Raw genomic sequence first — 25,144 nt, 5'->3', positions numbered from 1 at the left:
GTGGGCGTGGGAGGGGAGGGAAGTGAGGTCGTGGGCAGCAAGCACCAGGCCCAGTGCAGGGACCACAGCTCCACTCCTGCCCGCACTGTCACTTTTCTCTGGGCACCACCTGTATGTTCCCATATGGAAATGAGACCAACTGTCGCCTCATTTCCCTGGGCTGCACTGGCTCATTTAGGCCTCCCGCTCAGGACGCCGGTTGCAGACACCCAATGGCAGCTGTGCGGAACTAGAAGGAACCCTGACCAGGGGTCCGACTGTGTGATGACTGAGACCTGGATCCCCTTTGGGGACAAAGGTGTGTTTTCATTTCACATGGTGCAGTTGCCGCTGTAAGAGGTGGCTTCCATTTGGGGCTGCCCACACTTTCCAAATGGCTCCCCTACACTTCTGATGATTTCCTATGTTGAGATTCACCCTTTCCCCAAATGTGATACAAAAATAAACATCAATGACAACAAAAGATTTTTCTCCACCTTGCTGGCAGCCAGATGCTGGCGTGGCACCGACATCCTGCCAACACAACACCTCCTGGCTGGGAAACAGGCATCCGCATCCAGGCAGGTGGCTGGGCAGGCAGCAGGGGGCCCTTCTCCCCACCCAGGCCCCAGGCACTGGGGCTGAGGCCTGGGCTACGACTTTTCACCCCGCCCAGCAAAAACTCCTTGATGTGCGACCACCCTTTTCAGGAACTTCCTCTTCTGCTTAAACACGCCAGAGGGAATCCTGTTGTTTGCAGTGCAGAACCTACCTAACTCGCGGAGCAAATCCGAGGTGTGCTTGCTGCGGGGAGTCTGACTGCCAGGGCAGCCTGCAGGCTGCTGAGTCACAGGGGGAGCCGCCTTCAGGAGAAACTGGGTCTCCCCCAGGCTCTTACACAGACCTCCCAAGGTCCCACCAAAGGTGACCTGCCCTGGCTATGGACACCTGCCCCGAAGCCCACGGCAGTCGGTACAGGAAGGTGTTGGCATACTTGTAGGAGAAGCATGAGATGACACGAACACGAGAGACTGCCGCCAAGTAGGATGCACGAGGGGGACGGGCGAGGGCAGGAGAGGGCGTCAGGCGTGCGGGGACGAGGGCCACCGAAGCTTTAGGTGTTCACAACGCAACTCCCTCCTGAAGTAAGAAGTAAGATACGTGATAATCGCCTGCCTTCCCATGAAAACACACATGAAAAGCCTTTCTCCATGAGGGTCTCCAGACGGGTTTCCTCAGCCCCTGGCACTGGGGGCGCGCAGGTTCTCCAGCTGTGTGCAGACGGGACGCTGCTGAGAAGACGCCCTGGCATCAGGTGTCAGGAACGGGTGTGTCCCTGCTGCTAGGCCTCAGCTCTGGGCCCTGTCCCTGTGTCCCCTGCACACAGACACAGAGCCACCACCAACCAAGGGGAAAACCGTTCGGGAGCCTGTGTGACCGTCAGGGCAGCTCTACCCGGCGTTTGGGTCAATTGGCACCAGTTGTGTGTGCACAGCACGTGTAGCACGTGCAGCGAGAGGTCAGCGACACCCAGGCACAGACCTCATGCCACTCACCCTCCTGAGCCTCAACGTCTGGGCGCCACACCCTCAGCGACAAAGTAAGGACACTGACTGACTCCTGGACTCGACGCTCTACACCCACCGGAAGCTGCCAGGGGTCTGAGCCCGAGTACTTACCACCTCGCATCACACTGGGGCTCACTGCCTTCTCCCAGAGCAGTGACATGAGTGACCAAACAGTGGGCGAGGGAGACGACACAGTACCTGAGCGGTCCCCATTATGGCAGAGCTGGGTGCAGGCTGAGCGCAGTCACGGCGGCCGCTGGGAACCAGGCAGAGCTGTGGCCACGCCTCTATGACAGGAAGGCCTATGGTGAGGAACGGACAGAAGGAGAGAGACAGTAAACAAGGGTGTTTACAGAAACAGACTCCCCGGGAGAAACACACAGGGAACGTGCACTGGAAAGCGGAGCACCTGGCAACAGTTAAATCAAGTGAGAACAGCACCACGGCCAAACTAAGCAGACAGGAATCTGTATGTAAAAACCGACCCAGTGTTTTCACACGAGACCGGACACGTAGTGAAAACCACTTCAGTTCTCAAGCAGGGTTTGAAATGATGACAAAGAGATTTCACACTTCCAGACAGTCAGCCGGTGGCCGCGGTGAGGCCATACCTCAAACCCAGGCCTGGGGGCCTCACGGCACTTGACGCTAGAAACAGTGTTTGTGGGTGGAAGAGCGTTCTGGGGGCCAGGCAGACCCCAAGACGCAGACGAGGGTGCCGTGCACCTGGTTTCCAGAGGTGCTGCCTCACATCAAGCTGACTGTGGCACTTAAAACAAAAAGAGGCGGCATCTCAGTCTTGATTAGCTGGGGAAATGTGGGCTCTTTAATTGGTGATGGAAGGAGGAATCCAATTCTTACGTTTCCTGAGTTTTCAGGGCTGGGGGAGTGAGAAGGGGGTTTGCTTTCCCCTCACCCCGATTTGTTGCAGAGGGAAATACTCAAGTCAGTAGAGCAGGCCCCTGGAGCAGGGGCCGGTCAGCAGCATCTTTGAGCTTCTAAAGCCCTCACATCCTTCCAAGCTCCACTGTGTAAGATTAATATAAATTTAACTTTCCATTTTTATTCTTCAGTGCAGAAGAGGAACAGGTTTTAAGAAATCTCACACACACACACGAGTGTGCATACACACTTCCAGAATGCAAAGCACAGCATGGTTCATATTTACACTTCACACGGGGTATTTTCCCTAATAAAAAGAAACAAGATGAAATTATAGGAATCTACTTCCCAAATTACAAATTATATTTCCCCATTACATCATATATACATGATTACAAACATTACACCAAAGAATCCCTACCTAATTTCTGATATCCATAAATATTTTAACTGATTGTCCCACGATTGCTCAGCTTTCTTCCAATCTTCTGAAAGGGAACATGAGCCATTACGACGCCTGTGTGGGGAGAGTGAGTGCAGATCACAGCATGTCTGCTCTGCTACTTCAGTCCTTTCACAGGGAAATACAGAAACGTCGCTTCTGTTTAGTTGGTTAAAGGGTAACTCTGATTTAAGATGACAAAAGTAACAGCACCTTCTATTACACCTAAGAATAGGTGGTGGCACAATCACTCGTCACGTGACCTCTGCAGCCAAGCCACCATCACCCGTCTCCAGCACAGCAGGACGGACCACGATCTCGTGTCCATGACCACGGACAGGAAGTGGGACCCGTTCACAGACCTTGCCCCAATGTGGTTCTTCCAAATATCCTACACTTCGCTTAAAGTCAGAAACTATGCACAGAAAAATGGACAATCTGAAAATAACTCACTTGGCACAGTATCAGGTAAGTACTTGTTATTTGCCCCCAGGTGTTCCATTAGCAGAGTTCACTTAACAGCAAGAATGAGATCCTCCAACCAGGGTTTTAAATACATAAACGTGTATTCAAAAGCACAGTTAAGTGCAATCATGCAGTTTTAGACAGGACGCGTGCTGTCGGCACGCTCGCGCCAGCACTGCTGTGCCTTAAACGCCAGGCTGAATGTCACCACTGCAATCTCATTTCTCAGCCCGTCAGGAGCCGAGTTCATGCCCTCACATCTGTCTGCCGACTGTTCCCCATCTGTATCGGCGCTTTCACGGCAGCGCCTTAACACCAAACGCAAGGGTACATGGTCGACTCGATTCCATCTGTATCTGTCCACTTCCTCTATTACCTGTTACTCTGTAATTGCTGAGTCCTTTATCACATATTACTCTGTAATTACAGGCTTAATTGAAATGTCATAGGCATCTCATTATCAGCACAAGAAATCAACCTCTAAGCTGCCTTCTCCAATGACACTGCGCTGTCTCCACCGCAAACCGCCTTCTCTTGTCTTTCAAGCACCGATTCTGCTGACAGTCAGTTCAGGCTCCTCTCTGCAATTCCTCGTGGGGGAGAAAGCTCTGTGGATGGCTGAGGCCGGCAGCCAGGCAGAGAGCAAGCAAGCAGGAGGCGGCAAGAGCACAGAGGGTCACCAGCTGTCATCGCTGCCATCCTTCACGGGTGACACACGCGGGACAAGCATGCACACCGCCATTCGGCACAAAGACATGCCGAAGTGCTGACGGTCCCCCTGCAGACGCCCTTTGGACTCGAGCTGCCACGGCAACTGATGCTCAGTGCCCGCCTGGCCGCCAGGCTGCTCATGTGAGACTTGCAGCTCCCACAATGCGAGAGCCCACTCCTCACAAGCGAGCTCTCTCTGGCTCACACGTGACAGGCACACGTCCTGTGGGTCCTGCCTCTTCGAAGAACCCTGACTGACACAATGGGGTACAAGTCTGGAGCCACCACAATCTCCTATCCTCTCAGAACCCGACTTTGATCACAATGTTGGTGGCAGGTAATAAAGAAAATAACTCGTGCCCGCTTAGCAGTGAAGGGGATTTGCTAGCCCACGTGGGTGCCGAGTCCAAAGCTGCGAGCGGCTGGGTCCCGTGGCTCAGGGGCACCAAGCACTGGGTGACACCCCATCCTGTGACCACAGCTTCATCCCAAAGCTGACTGCACCTCATGAGGGTGGGACGGCTGCCAGTCGTCCCGGAGATTTCTTGTCACTTCCAGGGAAAGGGAGCGATGCTAGAAGCTGCCTTAGAAGATCGGAAACATTCCCAGAGACCCTCCTCCAGTTTCAAGGCTTCAGTTGGCCATGCACTCATCGGCAACACAGCCTTGCCGGGTGACAGGTCTGGCTTCCTCCCACGTTCCCAGGCCACACAGAAAAGAGACCGGACCGGACGTGGTGCGCTGTGGGCATCCTACCAGAAGTCAGCACCCTCACCAAGAAAGCAGAGGTGAGAGTGTGGGCGGGAACCCCGGTGTCTCTACCCCGTCGCTGTCCAAGCTCAGAGCTTCCCGCTGCCTCCTCCATAAACACGAAGCTCTCGCTTTTCCCCAGGAATGACAGCAGGACACCCGGCTCTGCCGCCACGTCTAGAAGCCATTACCAACAAAAGGCCATCTCATCGAGGTTTGCTCTTCCCCAGAAGCGCGTGTCCCTAAGGAACATGACTGTGTCACTGAACTAGCAAGGCTCTGAGCGGCACTGTGTCTGGCACCTGTTGGCACAGGGAGGCGGCCACCTGTACGACAACACTAAGAAAATGACTCGCAGGTCACTGGAAACAGTTTTTTTCTTCCTCTGTCCTCAGTTAAAAAATGAGTAACACACAAACTGAACAAAAAAACGCAATTATACCTTTTTAGAGTCAATTATCATGTTGAAAATCATAATAAATACGTTTTGTAAACAAAAGTTTTGGAAAACTATGGTGTGGCACATGTCATAACTAAAGGTTCCAGGAAAACAATTTACGTGTAATGAAGTTTCCTATACAGAATGTACTTCAAGAGGCAAAGCGCTATGTGAGAGGTGCAATTAGCAGAGCACTTGGCATGTACAACCTCCAATCTGCGATTGCTTGGTAATCACTGTATTGCTATTAGCATACGGTGTGTAATGGTGCAACAAATTAGCTACTCTGCATTTTGCTTAATATTTTACTTAATGACTAAAAAGATAATAAGCAGCATTTAGGACAAAATGCATTTTGAATATGAAATTATCGCGTGCTACAAGAATCCATGAAATTGAATGAATTAAGAGATCAGAAATGGAGACAGTGAGCAGAGCTGGACGGCCCATGGGAGAAGGTCCACAGGTGCCAGGGAGGAGAGGGGGGCCTGGCACACAGCCAGGATGCAGCACCAAGAGAGGAGTCAGAAAGGGCCTGAGGCAGGGCAGCTGCCGTTTTACCCGAGGACTCGTCTCCGCTGAGAAAGGATCCGGGCACAATTGTCGGCTGCACAGGAGGCCGGACCAAGAGCTCCTGGCCGAGCCCGTCACAAACCGAAAACACACTGGGGCCAGGACACCCCGTTCTTTGGGGCAAGTCACATGGAAAACAGAACAGGATTTCCTACGACAACGTCCGTTACAGATACAGAATGTGATGACAGTTCAAGAAATGCGAGCGATGCCGCCACGTGTGAGGAACGACGGCGCTTCTGGCCTCTGCCGGGGACCTGCCGAGGAGCAGGCATTCAGTCGAGCCACTGTTTCCTGCTGAGCACACAGACTCATAGGAAAACAACTGGTTTTTACTAAGTTCAGTCAGGTTCACTCATCTTGGTAGACACATCCTAACTTACAACAAAAAGAAGAAATGTTACTGTAAGCCGATGCCTTTTTTCCCAATGCTATACCACCCAGTAACCATCTTAAACTGGACAGGACCATGCTGTGTAAGAAGGAAACCACAGTGCCTAAAATATCTGGGCTGCATGACGTAAGACACACACATACACACACAGAGACACACACAGTCAGAGATACACACACACACACAGATACAGACACACGCAGAGACACTCACACGCACACACACAACTGTGTAGGACAGCAAGCCTGTATACTTACGCTCAGCAAGTTACTGACACCAGACATATCCTTAGTAGTAAAAATGTAGACCAAACAGAGGGTCTAAGAAAAAGGCAAAAGCTTACTGGGCAAGGTCTCAAATGGTGAGAAAGAACCCTAAGTGAACACGGTCATTTACAAACTTTTGCGGGCACACTCTAAGGGTTTTGCAGCAGTAACCCGTGAATGTGAGCCCACGTGATGGTACAGAAAGTACAAGTAGAGAGTGAAGAGGAAATTCTAACTGAATTCAAAAGGTTCCATTCTGAAAGGCACTGAGCAGCTCAGTGTGAAGTACAAACGTTCCTGGGTCCATCAGGCCTTCTCGCAGACGGACCAGAACTCCGCTGTGTAAGGCCCAGGCAGCTAAATCCCCCTGCACGGTACCAGTGCTTCCCAGCTTGCAAATCACCCTCCAGACGGCCTGTGTGCCCCACTGTGAGAAGGCACCACCCCCCACGCAGCCCTCCACCCTACAGGGGCAGTGGAGGCACCACCGCAAACCACACACACCTGGGGCCCACCGTGAGCACAGCTCACAAGTTACCTCCCCCTGGCCGCCCCTGAGGCACCGTGCTCCCCGGCAGCTCCCCATGGAGAGCTGTGAAAGGAGGGGAACGCAGTTCCCAGTCCTGCCTGCGGTCAGAACTCCCCTCCAAGGTGACATGCCCTCCCAGGGCCACCCCATCTCGGGAATGAAAGGCCTTCCCAGGTCTCAGGACATACTCTGATCATCTGAGGAAATGACTATGACCCATGCGTCTCAGACTTTGGGTTCCTCCCTTTTCAGTGAAATGCACCATCACTTGTCTGGCCACCACACACAGGGCCTGTCCCTTAAGATCTATATCACACAGCAACTGATGTCACACCTCTCCCGCAAGCACGGCCTCAGAAGTCCAACCTAGCAAACCCCAGTGACACCGCCACCAAAGACCTGTATGTCACTTTATAGCACAGAAGGCACAGGGTCGTCTCAGCTTCACAACCACGGCAGACAGGAGCTGCATCTGCCATCGGACAGGAAAACGAGAAGGACTAGAAAGAGTGACGCGGTTTACTGGAGCCGCAGCCGGCCCGGCTCAGCCCTCTGACTTCCCGGCACACAGCCGTCAGCAGACCCTCCAGGAGCCCCAGGAGGCTGCCCCTCTGCTCCCGCTTTCCCTCCACATGTAACCAGACCAGCTCCTAGCTGCCAGCCCCAGCTCGTTTCCCAGCTTCCCTTCCTTAATCCCCTCTAAGGCACCGTTCCTCCTCACCTCAAAGCAGCTTTACGTTCAAGGGGAAAGAGGTAACGGTAAGAGGCAGAGCTAAGAAACTGCCTCTGGTTAGGGAAGAGACCATCAGATTCCTGAAGACAGACAAGCATATTACGGCTCTAACCTGATTTCTGGGTTTTTCACAAGCAAAAACCCTCGTTAAAAAGAAAGACAGGGAATGAGAGCAGCTCCCTTCACATCAGGAGAGTCTAGAGTTTGGAGAAGGAACGTGAATCCGTTGTGTCACCAGCCCACTGGGAAAACCATGGTGACCAAAGAGAAGTCTCCAAAACAGGATGCTTATGAAGACTGTGACATCTGAAGTGTCTGCTGAAATTCCCAAGAATTATCTGAGACTGTCCAAGGTGCGGGATTGCGGGTCAGAGCGTGGGCATGCATGATGATGACGTGCCTCCATTCCAGGGAGCGCCCGAACCAGACAGCGGTGCTTTGTAAGCGTCTGTTGGCTGTGCTTTCACTTGCGCTTACGTGTCCTGGGCGTCTAACACAGAGAACAATCACCGTCCTCTAAGTTATAACCTCTCTACGAGGAAGGGTGATGGAGCAGCTTAGACTGGAGCTGAGAAGGAACGCCTGCTGTCTCAGCAGACGGCTACGGAAAGCAAACCTGGTCAATCAATCCTGGTTTCTCTGAACACATAAAAAGTGCCTACGAGAAAGAAAATGGAGCTGCAGCTTCCAACTCGAGCGCCTTCCATTTTAGCACGTGCTGCAGTCCGCGACCGGAAGTCAGCCCCTCCACGGCCTCTGCTGTCTGCCTGCGAGCTCCTGTCCTTCCCCCTGTGGTCTGGCCTTTGGGAACCCCCTCCCTCTCAGTGCACAGGACAGGCGGCCCCACTTCAGGGGCATCCCACCACCCGGTCCGTCCCGTCCACCCCGTGACTTGTCCAGAGATGCCCACACTACTCATTGGTCCAAAGACAGCCATTGATGTGGCTCTGCGGGAACAACTGGGGCTGCTTTTGGGGACAATGTAGGGCTGCAGCTGCCACAGGCTGCCACACAGAGAAGACCACCTGAGAGAGAAGCCACACCCTAATGACATCGCTTGAGCCCTTAGGCCTGCGTCCAATTACATGATACTAGAAAGTCCCCATTTATTTGTAAACCACAATGAGCTGAATATCTGCCACTTGCAACCAAACAAGCCCTAACTAACAGAGTCAGCTATAATTCTGCCGTAGCTCGTGTTACCCGGCCTCTTCTGGTTCTAAGATAGTACCCTAGGTCCAGTTTCCCATGGGTTTCTACATGGTCGTGGCAGAGACTGAATGGCATTCTATCTTTTTCTTCTTCAAAATTTTAGAGCTAGAAGGGAAAACCCAGCAGGAACTAAGAGTCCAGGTTGAAATTTGAATGGAGTTTCCCACAGAAATATGATTATAAGTGTTGGAGCATGTCCAAACAGGAAAAGATTAACCCACAGTGGACCAGAGAACACTGGAAACTGTAGCTTAAAAATCATACTACAGATATTTCTGAAACCTTGGAAACTACAGGTGTTGGGAGTTCAAAACAATTAACACTAATGACATTCCAAAACACAGCCCTTGTCAAGCTGGGAACCACCTGGGTTTGGGTCTGGGCTGGCATTTCAAGGAAGATCTGTAGAGAAGGTGAGAGAGTCTAGTGTGACACCTAAAATGTGATGTTAGCAGTTGAAGAAGAGCAACTCGGCCATGATGCCACTTCCTCAGCAATGGCTGTGGGACAGCTTCGTAAGTGACGACACAGACAGCTTTCATGAAAGAAGTGACAGGGAACGGAGGAGGAAGCTGGGGAGGAGCAGGGAGGAAGAAATGAGCTTTCCTTCTCAAGTCTCCATTACTGATACGACCTCGAGAAAAATTTCCACCCTGGAGCATTATAAAAGGAAAAACGTAACTCGCAACAACTGCAGTTTACTTAGCGGGCAACTCACTCCCACTGCGAATGGCTCGTTAGTACCTGGAGCTTTAAAGGGGAAGATGAGTCGATACAAGTGACTGCAGGATGATCAGTGCCCTTTCGGGATGATGTGAGCTGAACGTGAGTGAAAAGGTTGTAGGAAAGTTTCAAATATCTTCACAAATAAGGAAGGAAAGAATTAACTTTGCACCTTCGAGTAATCTTATTAGAATTACCCTGGCAGAAGTCCAGCTACTGAGCCAGTGTTAATGTCCTCAAATGACCACAAATGGGAACAAGAGAAGACAGAGCAAACTATTATATGTCCACTCCTCCTTTTGTCACCACACTCCCTGGGAAGACATGGAAATAGAATGGTGACATCAGAGGACCGGTCACCCTGGGATTGACTTTGAAACAGAGCGACATTTACGGTTCAGTCACCGCTTCCGCGGGCCAAGCGGAATGTGAATGAAGGGCTCGGCTCTGTAAGACTAAGCAAACACAGAGTCCATTTGCTCACCTTTCTTTAACTTACGTAAGCGTGACAACAGGTACACAACACTCCGGACATAGGGAAGGAAGCAGTTTCCTTAAAAATCCCAAAATCAAACAACTAAAACAAACTTCAAGGAATCATCCAGAGTAGCTCTGACTTCAGATATGCGGTATCTCTCATTTTTGAAGATTTCTACATAAGAATTCTATAAGGTCACGTGCAGCATATTTCAGTGCTGAATCATCAGTGAGGTAGAGACACTTGCTTCTTATTCTGAACCAACAGCCCTCTTGCTGCATTTTAAATTCACAACATGCACCAACCCCCTCAAGAAAAAGGCAGTTTAAAATGCACGTGAGAGCTATGGGTTGAATGTGTTTAACGGATACATCTTTTTATCCATAATTGGACTCCACATTTCTCGAAAGCCCTTGAACTGTATTTCCTTCTCAGTATTAGCAAAATGTTAATTTCCAACCAACAGTGCAGCGCAAGTGTAATGTGCTCATGCATTACGCTCATAATTTCCAGCATGAGGACTGCAGAGTGGAAACATAAAATTCAGGGGGAAATACACTTCTCTGGCTAAAAGAGAAAAACGTCCCCTGGCCCACGTATTCCCACTTTCTAGGGAGAGCTAATCTATTATAACTGAGGTGGCCTCTTGATACCAACTGTACCTTGTGGTTAGGTCTATAACAGAACAGACAGCTAACTTAGAAAGCGAGTTCTGCACGTGCGTGTTACGTAAGCCCTCTCCAGCAACCAGCCCCTTGCAATTTCCGACGCAGCTCTGTGAGCCGAGCAGTCACCAAGCTCGCCCGGGCTTCTATTGTCTCGTCCACATGAGTCAGCTGAACTAGAGGTGGCCTCAAAGGTCCCTGTCACTTTCAATCAATAAATACTGGATAAAAGATTACACAGGCAGAAGTTATAGAAACAAATCAAATGTAGGTGTTATTTTTTTGTAGAGTTTACACTCCATATAGCAAAGGATAAATCATGAGTAAAAGATAACTATGGCAGAAGGAAATACTGTAACTGACAGGCAGAGAGAAAATGCAATGTGAACGCCAGACGGAGAAATGAGTGTGTGCTGGCGAAACCCGGCAAGGCCTACATGGAGGTGGCGTCTGAACCGAACCTGACGGGACCGGAATGGGCATCTTCTGCAGATGACGCCTCAAGGACCTACGGCGGTGCGAGTGTGTCTGAAGAACACTAACAGTTGTGTTTGGCCACAGCGCAGGGTGCATGAACGTGAGCAGGAAAAAAGGAGGGAGGACAGAGGTGGCCCGTGACCATGAAGCCCCCGAATGGAGGCTAAGCAACCTCGACCTCATTTTAAGGCAGTGGCCACTGCCCCGAATGTGACGGCGCAGGAGGGACAGAGGGAAGCAGCACAGCTGAATAACGGAGAATGGGTACAAGACGAAGGAGGCCGAGGGTCAGCTCGGGGCAGGGTCCAGCACCTGAGTGTCCTGCGGAGCGCGTCATGCCCATGGTGTGAGGAAGGGAAACTTCCGGCACTTACCGCATTCCTTGCTGGGGTCACGGCAGCGGGCACTCGAGGAGCACGGGCGCGGCCCCAGCGCAGAGGTGGGAAGTGCCCCGTGAGCCTGGCCCCGGGGACAATGGTGCAGACACAGCCGGCACCTCACTCCGGTCGGGCTGCCCGGGAAGGCCCTTCCACGAGCTGTTCCAGCGCGCACCTTCCCTCTGGTGTCCTCCCTGAATCTTCTCGGCTCCGAAACCCCCCAAAGCACCTGCAGCTCCGACGAGCCCCCCTTTCTCCTCCGCATCCTCCGCCGCTTTCCGCCCCACACACTGCTCCTCGCTGTGCGCCGCCTGCATGTAGAATTATCCCAGCAGCCGACACGACACGACACGACACGACACCGCGCGGCACCCGAGCTCTGCGTGGAGCTGCAGCTGCGTCGCCTCCCTGTTCACCGACCTCAAAAGGGTGAAACCTGCTGGCAGAGGGGCGCGTCCGCCGCAGAGGTCGCAGTGGTGCGAGCCCTCGTGGGGCGCACACAGCACGTAAACAGCCGTCCACGACACCTCGCTATTGAAAGTTCCTGGAAGCTGCGGGCCATTCAGATAAAGCCAGGGAGCAGGTCCTGCGAGGGGCGCTAGTCAACAGGGCTGAGAAAGCCTGCGCGGCGTGGGCTCTGCGAGCGGCGTGGGCTCTGCGAGCGGCGTGGGCTCTGCGAGCGGCGTGGGCTCTGCGAGCGGCGTGGGCTCTGCGAGCGGCGTGGGCTCTGCGAGCGGCGTGGGCTCTGCGAGCGGCGTGGGCTCTGCGAGCGGCGTCCCCCTCCCACGGCCCCAGTGGGCAGCACACAGCGGGGCACGCGGCGGGGTGGCGAGCGTGTGCGTGGCGACGCCCGCGGGACGACGCCCCCGGGACGATGCCCACGGGCGCGTCCGCTGGCCAGCGCATGCGCGGGCCCACGAGGTGAGGCGCACACCTGGGCGCTCTCCCAGCGACAGGCCCACCGGTTCGGTCCTCACGGTGTTGACAGTGGAGGAGCAGCACGTTCAGGGGGTGCCCTGGGCAGCAGCACAACCCGAGCAGAGCACAGGGTAACTAAGGATCTCGGGACGGAGCAGACGCCCGAACCCCCGTTAGACTCGGTGCTGTGCTGTTTTAGTCACAATGAGCAGAAACACGCACAGCTGGAGCCGGGAAACACAGCAGCACGTGCTGCACGACAGCACGGCCGTCCCAATGTCCCTCCGACCTGTGAAACAAGCCAGTGTCCGCAGGTGGCCGCCGGGCCAGGCAGCGGCGCCCGAGCACCCGCAGCCTGAGGCCCCTGGTTGCCGAGCCATCGGGCGCGCTGCAGCCCGCGGGCCTTACGCGACACGTGGACGCGTGGGGACTTGCAAACACCCCAGCATTCCTCACCTTCTGTCCACATTGGGGATAACACACCTAGAAACCAAGGTTCTCAGCCCCACTGCTAGGGCCTGCAAATGGTGCCCTCTCAGAGATGTGCCCTCTGCTAGGCTGTTTTCTTAACCGGCTTCATCGGTTCAGCAAAGGAGACCTAACAATAGTACTTAACGGCTGCTTGCTGTGGGTCAGAACTATGCGTAGTCGCAAGCAAACATTCCGTGACATGACCAGAAATGCCCAGAGGAGACGGTGACAACGTCACAACAGTCACATACATTTCAGTGGTGTGGGCTGTGGGCAGGCAGAGAAGTAAAAGGCCGATTTGGAGAGGGGCTACGGGAAGGACTCAGGAAAGTCATAACTCGTGATCTAGCATCTTCTGATGGGTCACCCAGGAATGGTGCAGCAGAGCAAGGGGGCAGCATGCAGAGGGGACATGTTCTTCACATAAGGAATGTCACTTAGGAGAGGCATTCATTTAGCCTTTTCCACAAATGCCACCGACCCCACCTGCATGACCCCGCTCTGAGAAAACGCGTGCATGCACACACATACACAGGTGTGTGCCCACATACATGCACACATACACGTACACACATGCACGCACACAGGTTTCTCTACTGTGGACACCAAGCCAGACTCCTTCCAATGTCAATCTCAGCCTCAGCCTCAGGGACCGCAGGACAAGGGCCCCGTGGGCTGGGAGGCTGCTGACTGATCAGGTCGTGGGTTCCTGGGTGGCAGCTGTGTGGTTACGCACAATTGTCAGAATCAATGTGCACACAGTTCCCACGTCCAGCTGCCCCCCCGCCCACGTCAGCATTGATCTGACAGCACGGAATCTCCTTAATAAGCCGCTCCAGCAAGCCGCCTTCCTCTCTCCCAGAAGCACGACGCTGATCACCTTCCACACAGGCCTCAACAACCCAGGGACTCGTGAAATGATGGTCCACGCAGGTTTGGGAGCCGCTGTGGCATTTCAGGCCTGAGAGGTGTCATGCGTGGCGTCCAGCGGGGTCTCTGCTCCCACTCCCCACAAGAGAACGCAGGATATGGTGAGGCCAAAAAGGAACACCCACGGAGCCATAAGTAGGGGAGTCATATCACTATATTCTCTCTGGCGGCATCCGCCTCTCTGCAATCCGCTCTTGCTAGCTCAGCCACCATCTTCTTGCTAGCCCCCATTTTCTGCTAGCGTAGCCACAGCAGTTATATTAGTGGCCAGTGTCTCACTGGTTACAGCTGAAGGCCCACTAGCCACAGCTGATGGCCATCCAATCACAGTTGATGGCCATTTACTACCTGAGCCAGCACCTTTCTATGTGAGGCCGAGAGCCTGGAAACTGCTTTCTGGGGCTCTGTCCCCACAGAGGAACATAATTAGATGTTTGGCAGCTCAGTCTGGCCATGCTGGCTGGATTAGATTAGCGCGAGCTGACATAAAGAGCAGGTAAGGAGGTTGCCTTTAAAAAGTGGACCTGTGTGAGCAATTTTCAAATGTCACCCAAAAAAGCACTTTCCTCCATGTGCCTCTTCTGTGTAAGCATTGGGGCAGCTTCCATTAAGGCAAGTAGAAATGCTTATCCAATTACTGTAATTATCACATTAATTCACAACAGTTAAGCCCTTTTCATATCCAAAGTGAGCTCACAGCTAATATCAACCATTTGATACGCAACATTAGCAAAACGCATTTTTGCAGAACATGCCTTGTCATCGTGTTGACTGTTGGGAACCCACAGCCAGAAACAAAATGTGAAGTGAGCTATGTGCCAGTTTTCTCGGATCTTCCAACTCCTGGCTCAGCCAATGTCAGGTGTGCCTGTGTCTTCTACTCTGCCTCCTCCAACCCCCACCACCTGGGGTCTTCTCGCTGCTAATTCTTCACACCCTCCCTTCACCGTGTGATTTCCCTCGGCCCTCACTGCCCCGCAGGCCAAGCTCATACGCCTGTGGGTGGTGACATGTCACGCGTGGCAATGTGGACACATCCAGGAGTCTCTTCATCCCAACATCAAACTGCCTCCAGTTACTTGAAATCCAAGGTCAGAACACACAACGCACCCCAAGGTTCTTAGGAAAATGTACAGTGCGAAGTGTCAGCACACATTTACCTCTGGTGCCAGCGGAAACAAGTACGCGGTCGCCTGGGTTCTGGGTACACACCACTGCTCAGCCCAGCGCCACCCTGGGGTCTGCAGGCGAAAGACAGTGGGACCTGGCTCCTGTTTGTGAAGTCGCAGAGCTTTCCAGACAAGACAGTGACCTGGAGGCGAGTCAGGGCCCAGGGTGGTAAAAGCCAAAAGACTACCCCCTGTTGGAGACAGCTTGCAGCACCTGGAACACTGCTGGGGGACAGAAGAAGGGCAGCCACACAGAGGGCTGCTTGCAAATATCTTAAAAAGTTAAACCTACATTTATGGTCCTGGGTATTTATCCAACAGAAACGAAAACATGTATCCACAAAATGACCTGTACAAAGGTATTCACAGCGACCATATCCGGATGGCCAACAATGGGAACAACCACAAGAGACCAGATCAGCACGACCGTGGTTTAGTCACATTCACACAATGAAACACAAATCAGTAATAAAGGAGACAAACTGACGCAAGCAATAGCATGAGTAAATCTCAGACGCTATTTGTGGAGTAAAAGAAACCAAACAAAAGGAACGTGATGTATGAATCCACTTGTTTTCAGAAAAGGCAAAACTGTCCTATGGTGACAGAAGTCAGAGTACCTGCCTCTGGCACTGGAAAGAGGTACACGGGGTTTCTGGGGGTGATGGCCTCTTTCTACCTTGTTTGGGTGGTGAGTACGTCGTATACCAGCTGTCAAAAGTCACTGAACTGAGTATTGAATGTCCATTTAATGCCTGCAAGCGATTCCTCAATAAAAATGTAAAAGGAGAAAGTGACACTGGGTGTCCAATGGCAGTGAACTGAAGTCCCAGGGGTCTCTGCAGGCAGCCATCGGCAAAGGGAAGGCCTGGTGGACAAAGGGCCCGCCCGAGCTCTGAAAGATGACTGGGTTTGCCAACTTAAGTTTGGAGACTTACAAGGGAAGCACTTCCTGCCACGAGGCTCTCAGGACAAGGAAAGAGGTGCCAGGAGGCTGGAGACCCAGGAGGGCTGGCAGGGAGCAGGCACCAGCCCAGGGTGGGCTGCACACCTGCGCAGCAGTCAGGTCACCAAAACCCGCCTGTCACGTCAAGGTCTGTCCACTCCCACTGGAGGCTGGGAGCTGGTGGAGGATTTAAAGGGGGAGAGGGGTTATCACACTTAACAAGAGCACTCGGGCAGTAACGTGAGGGGTTAAGCAGTGGGCCCGAGGCCACAGGACAGGGATCGGCTCGTGCTGACACTGTGACAGAGAAAGAAGGGTGTCCAAACTAGGTGACCCTGGGGTGCAGGCGGCAGAAGAGACGGATCCTTCCATTGTCTCCCTCTGCAAACCCTCAGACATCACAGTAAAGACGTCTGAAAACTGAGAGCAGCTACTCAGCATACAGACATCTTGAGGGTCACCTGAGAAGCAGAGGTCGGCTGGGACAGACGACGGCCATGGTCAAGCTGTGGCCGCGGGCACTGAGGCGGCGCGGCCCCGGGCACATCCAGGAACACGGCTGCAGAGGCAGGAGGTGTGGGCACGCACGGTCCACCGTCATTACCAGCCCTGTGAGCTCACCTGTTGCTAAAATTTATCGGTGACCCCAAAGCAATGCTCACACTAGTCCTGTGCAGGGTACATGGAGTCGCCCAGCACAGGGCCCCAGCGCAGCCTGTCTCAGCTCCGCACGTGTCCTACGCAGTCTGCTTATGGCACTCTGTGCACATTGTGCCTCTGTTGCTGATTCTGCTGTGCCCTGGGCCCTGTGCTGTCTAGTGTCCCTAAGGGCAGAAGGCTGTGACATGCCTCACGGAGAAAATACGTGTTAGATAAGCTGTGCACAGGCCTGAGTACTCAATGGGAATGCATCAATAATAGATATTAAATGTGGGGCTTTTAAACAGATTCACACATGAAACCAGGTTATGTGTTGATGAACTGGTGAAAATTGTGACTCGAGGCTCACAGGCCCCTAACCCTGGGTTCCCCAGGGAGCGGCTGACCGGGAGGTCATGGTGGCTTTGTAGAGCACAGCTTCCGCGAACGGCGAGAAACGACCATGGGCAGAAGATAAATGGGAACAGGCACTAGGACTTCTGATCAGCTGCCCCCGCTCCCCTCCGCCCCGTGTTGCTGGCTTTGTGCCCCAGACTAAACCACTGGACCCCAGGACAGAGAGGCAGCAGTGGCCCCATTGGCTAATGTCACCAAGACGGCAACAGCTCACTGCCACGCCACTCATGCAGCTGATGCTAACCTCACTTAAATCCCTAGGGACAAAGTCTTGTCATTAGAAACAGGATTTCAGGAATAAAGATGCACTGAGGACCAGAAACCATTCAGCACCTGAGGAAATCATGCTGTGAAGGAAATCTCACTCCACCAGCAGCAATGTGACAAACAGCACACGTCACACAAAGTGGTTGAAGGAAGTGCCATGACATGCTGTCCTGGCTTCCATGAAAAAGAACTGCACAGAGGTGTAGGGAGTCCTAAATACATGATGGTGAGGAGACAGCACGGGCTGAGCACACGTGGGCGCGCTGACCAGCAGGGCTCAGTGAGGGTCCTTCCAGCACACACGCAGATTCACAAACACGAAGTGCAGGGACAGGAGTACGTCCAGAGTTCCAACTTCGTGCTAATGGGATACGCAGAAGGAAAACCAGACGGAGGAGAAGAGAGAAGGAAGAACCCACAGAGGGAAAATTCCCAAACTAAGGGGAGGAAGCAGCTCGGGCTGGAAGGAGCCCACTGAGTTCCAGCCAGTGACAGTGACAAGTGTGCACTGAGACGCAGCTCTACAATTCCAAAGCACGAGGACAAAATCGGGTTGGGGAGGGGAAGAGCACCTAACAGAAAGGCAGGAGGTTGGATGAGACTGTCCATCATCCACGCCGAGTGGTTCTGGGGGAGAATGACTGAACGTAGACTCCAGCGCTCAGTAAAATTAGGTTTTATGTGGGAATAAATATATTTTTAGTCACCCAAGACTCTAAGAGCTTTCCCACTCACAGATGTTACAAAGACACTCGTTAGAAGACAGACATCAGCAAGATGAAAAATGAATAAAAATTAAGGCGACGTGGAGAAGAGCCAGTGGCAAATAAACGGGGAGGAGATAGTAAAACAAAGCTGAGCCAGGTCACTGCTGACCCATAATGTAAGCTGATAATAATCCGGGGCTAAAGCTCACGGAATCTCCACATGGCGGGGGGCGGGGGGGCGGGGGGGCGGGAGGGGGCCAGGAGGACAGCGCCGCGAAGCTCCGGTTGGGAGACGACTGTGGGAAACCCTCTCCAGCACATCACTGAAAATGCAAGATTCTTGATAAAACATCAGCAGACTGAGTGCAGCAGTATATTAAAATAATACATCGTAACTCTGAACTCAAAAATGGCTCAATGTTAGAACACGCATTATTTCATTCCAAAGGTATAAAGAAGGGGAGAAACCCATTCATGAAGGTGCTGAATAAGTATTTAATAAATTTCAACACCATTCCTGATTTTTTAAATCATTTCTAAACTAAAATTAAAGGTAACTTTGTTTCACTTGCAAAAGGTTATTTGCCTTAGTAAGATTAGAATCCTTTTAATTCGAGTCCCAAATAAGAGGACATTCATGATCATTTTACTATTTAACACCATGCTACCTGTCCTAAACCATGCAATGCGATAACAATATTGGGAATGTAAAAATTAGAAAGGGAAAAACAAAATCAGTATTGACAATTTATCTACTTAGAAAATCCAAGGTTTCAGCTATGAAGCGTCTGGAATACTGCAAATCCTTTAGAAACATATCCCTGTTTAGACTGTGTGCACGTGCTCCTACTGGCAGGGAGGTCGGCGAGGGCAGGCTTGTGAGGGAAGGACAACCACCTCGATGGCCCTAACTTCTCAGTGCAGGGACCGTCGTGGGCCACACAACCCACAGGACAGGGAGGAGAAGCATCACTCCCTCAGCAGGGGCCCTGTCCAGGTGATGGGATCACAACTGACCATCACTTTCTTCCTCTTACTTCCCAACACTCTCCAAACCTACAATGCGCTCGTATTCCTTCAAACAGTGAGAACTCATCACAGTAAATGATGCAATTACAAATCCAAAGTCAACAGCAACAGAAACGGTTCAAAAGTCCGTGTCCCATGAAGGTGAAACCGTGGAGAGCAAAGAGAATTCGGTGGCACAGGAAGGCCACACAGTTAAGGCCAAGCAGAGCTTAACTGGCGCAGGGTCAGGGTCGCAGCTGAGCCAGCAGTTTGCCTGCCCCAGGCATCCGTACCTCCCATCAGCCAGTGACCGAGAGGAACCTGTCAGCACACGCAGGCAGGCCGAGGGGACAGGCCGAGGGGACAGGGCTAGGCCCTCCTGTGGCTCTCACCCTCCGGCCCCTCACTTCACCCCCTACTGCCCCCTTCTGCTCCCATCGGACCCCACAGAGGGCCTTTCCTCCTCCAGCCTCCTCCAGCCCCGTGGCTCTGAGGAGCGGAGGAGGACAGCACCGTCCTGACCCCACACGTGGAGTTATCCTCAGGCGGGGGCTGTCGTGTCCCTGTTCTGCACGTGAGAAAACACAGTGCTGGGACCAGGAGCGTGGCTCACAGATGACCGCTGTCTCCAGCCCTGGCGTTTGCGACCCATTCCACACTCGTCGGGAGCACATGCATTCAGAGCGACAACAGTGACCCTTTTCCATGGGCCAGCTCTTCAGGCCGGGCCTGAGTCCCATTCACTTCTGCACAGCAGGACACCTCCCAGGGGACGGGAATCCCAGAGGCTCACACCGAGTATTGCTGGACAGTGTGACATCTCCCACTTGGGGAACGTCTGAAATATGTAACATGATGTCACCAAAGAAAAAATAAGCACTGTCTCACTCAAGATAGAGACGTCGGCAACTGGAAGTGCGTTTCTGCAAAAGGGGCCGAGAGCAGAAAAAGGGACAAACCTCAGGCCAGGAGAAAACATTGTCTGACGAGGTTTCGTACGCCCAGAACATATGAGGCTCTCTCAAAGCTCAGCAGGAAGAAAACAGCCTAAGACGAGCGTGGGCAAAACCTGAACTGTCACTTCAGCAGAGAGTGTGGAAGCAGGAGAGCTCCGGCCACCGTCTGGTGTGAGCCTGCCCCCGCTGAGAGACAGCAGAGGACCCGGCCAACCCTCTCTCAGATGTGCACACACAGTTAATGCCCCACCGTGGCTGGGGCTGTCGCCGTGTAAGCCTCACTGACCAGGACCTCGTGCAGCCCATGTACAGGTGACACACATCAGGCTTTTCAGAGCAAGAATCACTTGAGGGGACTGGGTGTCAGGTGGGGACAAAGGAGAATCGGGAGCACCTGAGATTAAAGGATCTGCCTGTTTATCAAAGACAGTATTCAGGTTGCGTGGCTACTTTAATAATGAAACAAAGCAGAGAAAACTGAAGAGAAAGCTGCTCTGCGTGGTCATAATGAGACAGAGAGCCCAATGCCCGCCCTCCGCCTCCACCTGGAAGCAGGCCCAAGGACAGAAGTGCCTCTGCTCTCCCAGTGTGGGGACCGCAGTTGGCCACGGCGTGGCATGTCACGCAGACGCAGGCTCCCCAATGACTGGTCCTACTCCCACAAGCCACTCTTCACTGGCCTCGTGGAGACTATTAAAAATTCACGTGAGTCCTTTGATTTTTCAAAATCATTCAATCTTTCAAAAGTTTAAGTTGTCAGTCATCCACTTGAAGTAAGCTGATGACAAGGACCCCTTGCCCCTCCTCACGGGTGACCGTCCTAAGGCCACACACAGGCTCCTGCCCAGCACACTCTACGGCCGTTCCTGAGCACTGTGCTTCTGTGTCTTTCTCTTCCACTGGATGGTACACACGTGGGGGCCGCATCCCTCTCAGCAGCCACACGAATGGCACAGCCAGCAGCCCCCACACTTGGGTTCAGGCTGCTTCCCATCTTCACATTGACGGGGGTGGGAAAAAAAGCTTCAAAAACTCTCACAGCTTTTCAGTCCTAAGCTAACTTTTCCTTCCCAATCCTTCTTTCAGGAATCTAGGCGGACGATGACTCTACCCAGGAAAAGACACAACTGGCAGTGGGACTCGTAACAGCTCGGAGGCACAGGACCTGATGTGTGGCATGTGCAGAGGTCCTCTTGGCCAACGTCATGCTACCAGCGTGAGATCACAAACGCGGAACTGGGAACACGTGCCACGTGCCACATGCCACATGCCACATGCCACGCTCTCCCTGAGCTCACAGGGGGAGGCTCCACACACTGCTAGACCTGATGACAACGTCCTGAAAGGGAGATGCTCTTATAAACTGGACACGGGTTTAAGAGACAAACGATAAGAGCCAGGGTGGGGCAACTGCGGGTCCCCAACATCCGCCTGGCTCAGACGGCAAAGCACAGGCAAGTCTCTCAGACAGGCTTGGTGTGAACTGGGAGGAGGCATGTGAGCTCGCTCTGGGGCCAGTTTGCTGGAACCTCTTTCCAGACAAGCATCACCCTCCCAGCAAGAGCCTCCATCTTCCGGCTCAGTCGTCTGGGTTCATTGAGCCCTCACAGGGCTCAGTCGTCTGGGTTCATTGAGCCCTCACAGAACATGGGGAAGAGGGTGCAGAGGGAGGGGCATCAAGGAAAGCCATGGGGCCTGTGGAGAGGCAGGCCATCCCCCAGAGGGCTGTGGCTTCTGCTCCAGACGCCCCATCACGCAGGATTTGACAAGAGCAGTGGGTGGCAGGCTCAGCCCCAAATGCCAAGATGTTTCTCAAACACATTTCAGCTTCATCTCCACCGCTCATGAAGTCAAGTTTCCCACCTGGAAAAATACCACCATGGTTTGTTGTGTCTTCCCCACATTACCACACTACAGTGATTGAAAGTGGAAGGTATGCAGATGGCACTGGTCTGCAAACACTTGTCCACGTGCTTTTAACAGGGTTTGGGAAAACTATTATGTGTACGCCTTGCACGTTTTTTGAGTTGACAACTAAGATTCTTTACCGTAAGTTTAACAGTGGTGAAGGCCACAGTAGAACTTTCACTGGACGTTTGGAGATAAAACTTCAATATTTCACTCTTTTACGTGTATCATCTAGAATCTAAATGCTAGACCAATTTGATACCATCATCCATTGAAAAAACATGTAACAAGTTTATCTTTAAAGGTATAAAATATTACATTATTCATTTTGTCCTTAAACTCTCATCCCATTGCACCTTCCTCCACAAAGTCCTATCTTACTGTCACACATGTTTACCTTTAACAGATTTGCTCTTTCTCTGTATGTACACGTACACACATACATATGCATACCTACACGGACATGTACACAATTAGAAATCTATTTTTTAATTTCTGTGACATAAAGAATCTGAATAACAACAACATTTCGACTTGACTAAATTATTCCTACTCTTAGAGGTGTATAATTGACTTAAAATACAAATGTGTTATAATATTGAGGAACGAGTACTAAATATACATTAAAATGTAATTGGAAATGTATCTATTAATGAGATGGATAGAGATTCTTTTCAATCCATTAATGGACTCATGGATTACTTTTTAGTGAAGGAAACAGTTCGGCATGAATGACTCTTAACAGCCATAAGCACGGAGAGACGCAGATTACATTAATCAGTGTGAGACGGTGGGAGCACTTTGTTAGGCAGTGACCCTCAATTCTCGGAAGTCCTTCAGCTCTCACTGAGCATCTACCATCAAGCAGCATTTTTATTAATAAGCTGATAACTCTATTATACCTTCTTTCAATTATGTTGAAAGCAAGAAATTGGAAGCCAAAAATAATTTTTACCTATTCATTAGAGTCATTACCTTCGTTAACAGTGAGACGAATCTCCTGGACTGTCCCTTTCTCTGTCATCCCTTTTACACCTGGGCAACGTACCAAGATCCGCGGCAGGATAAAAGATGCCCACTTCTCCTTCGTAAAGCAGGAGAAGGGTGACTATGAGAACAGGGGAGAAAAAGATGTACAAGCATAACTCAAACACCTTCTCATATTAATCTATTTTAGGAAAAATCCAAAGCTGAAGATCAGAAAATTAATTTCCTTAAAGCTGTCTCGTGTTATGTGAGCCATTAAAAAACAAACAAACAAACAAACAAACAAAACACCTAAATGCCTTGGAAGAGTAAGCACTTCAGTTTTGTGAAAACAAAGGAAACCTCAACTACAGTTGGAGTTGGGCCAGTAGAGGGAGCCGCACACCCACCATCCCACGTCAATCACCCCAAACAGGAAGTGCAGCTGCTTTACTGCTCCAGACAAGAGGAAGATTTTTCACTTGCCCAGCAACAAGCCCAGCCAATGGAAACGCTGCAGCTCAGCCAACGAGAAGCCGTCATCACCTGCTCTTACTTTCCTCCAATGAACTTTCATGTTTCCCTTGCCTATGATTTCCTTGTCCCGCCCTCCTTCATATATAAGCTTCCATCTGTGTAACCCCTGCGAGTATCATTGGGCTTGCTACATGAGATGTAGCCGAATTTATGATCTTCAAATCCACTCAATTAAATTCTGTTTATTAACAGTTTAAGGACTGCTATAGTAAGATAAAGTAATAGAACAAATCTCCTTTCATATTCAAAAAGTCAAGAAACTATATGTCTTTTTGCACCGTGTTTTAAATTCAGAAAACAATCATAAGTGTTCTCTTCCCATGTTATACATTATCACAAGTTTACTTTGAAACTATGAAAACAAAAGACTAAACCAAGACACGTGAGAGAAATGTTAACATACATTTTAATTCCTTTAACAGTGGTCTCACTCTAACACAAGTTTCCAAGGGAACAGAGTGGAAGTAAAAAATAGTCTATAATATTTCTAGCAATTATAGGTGTGTTTGATTTTAACAATCCTCAGCAGCAGCACCAGAGGCACATTTATCAATAGTTGGAGTATTTCATGGAGGCAAGAAGCTATAGGAAAGGTTTGCAGAGTTACAACCTGCCTCAAAGGATTCTTTCACTGTTAAATGATTTCCTAGAGAAAGCAGACTCTTCAGTGTAACTCCAGTGAGCTGTGTGCAGTCACTTAATCACGCGGTAAGTGATGGATCTCCCGACCATCCCACACATCTCTGTCCTCATCTTCCTTTCTCAAGTAAGAGCACGGCCCTGCACAGGCTCTGAATCACGGTGCACGCTGACATGTCTGGGGCGTGGACCTTATTTCTTGTGATCTGATAGCTGACAATACAGTGAAAGCGGAAGGAGAGCTGGACAGACCTCAGAAGTGTCCTTGAGGGGTACTGGGTCTAAGAAATATACATCTGAAAGTATCCTGAGGTGGGATGTGATTGGCAGACAATGAAGACCTGTAAGCAGCACAAACAAGACAGCAGCCATCAACGAGAGGGACAGCTGGCAATACCAGTACTCAGGAGGTGGCAGTCCAGCCAGACGTGACCTGGGCATGTAAACTATCACTTCAAGTTTTTGACGTGTTGATTTGAATTTTCCAGAACAATAATTCAACCCAAAGTCTCAACTGTTTTCATCAAGAATTAAAATATTTTATTGAACATTAAAATTAAGTGGTGCAGAGACTGACTAATAATTGAGGATGGTTAACCTTAAAATATTTATTCACATGAAATAACATGAAGTATCTTAATATTACAATATTTTTAGGTATTTATAAATAAATGACAGTCTGGTGAGTCAGGAACAGAGTATTTATTATTTGTCATCAATTCCAGAGACAGTCTGGAGCCTTGCACGGTTTACGAGAAGAATTCGAGTAGAAGCCTAGCAAGATACGACCAGCTAGTAGAAGTTCATTGTGGTATTCCAGTGAGCAGAAACCAGTGCATTTCTAGTTCTGAACGATAGTAGTCTTGTCTCCTAAATGCATTCAACGTTTTTTTAAACAAAGAAACAAAACTATAGCACAAAAATTGGGTTTAACAATTTTTACTGCAGAAAATTCTAACAAACGCATGTCAAGAAATGAGGTTTCAGTTCCCATAGCAACAAT

General features: G+C 51.1%; 1 protein-coding gene across 4 annotated transcripts in view; it reads right to left on the bottom strand.

Moving 5' to 3' along the window:
- The window catches only part of DLGAP2 (DLG associated protein 2), a 442,191-nt gene that overhangs the window by 383,132 nt on the left and 33,915 nt on the right, over positions 1–25,144 (bottom strand). For 2 of the 4 annotated variants that reach the window (XM_074329259.1, XM_074329261.1), the window contains exon 2: positions 1,746–1,849. The exons of the other annotated variants lie outside the window; for them this stretch is intronic. In XM_074329259.1, coding sequence (XP_074185360.1) covers positions 1,746–1,760 — 15 coding nt within the window. In that variant the 5' untranslated portion in view covers positions 1,761–1,849. The remainder of the gene's footprint in view (positions 1–1,745; positions 1,850–25,144) is intronic. 4 annotated transcript variants of the gene reach the window in all.

This window comes from Rhinolophus sinicus, linkage group LG04, assembly GCF_036562045.2.
Source record: "Rhinolophus sinicus isolate RSC01 linkage group LG04, ASM3656204v1, whole genome shotgun sequence".
Lineage (NCBI taxonomy): Eukaryota > Metazoa > Chordata > Mammalia > Chiroptera > Rhinolophidae > Rhinolophus > Rhinolophus sinicus.
Note: the sequence above shows the minus strand (reverse complement) of the source record. Positions and strands in the feature narration are given on the sequence as shown.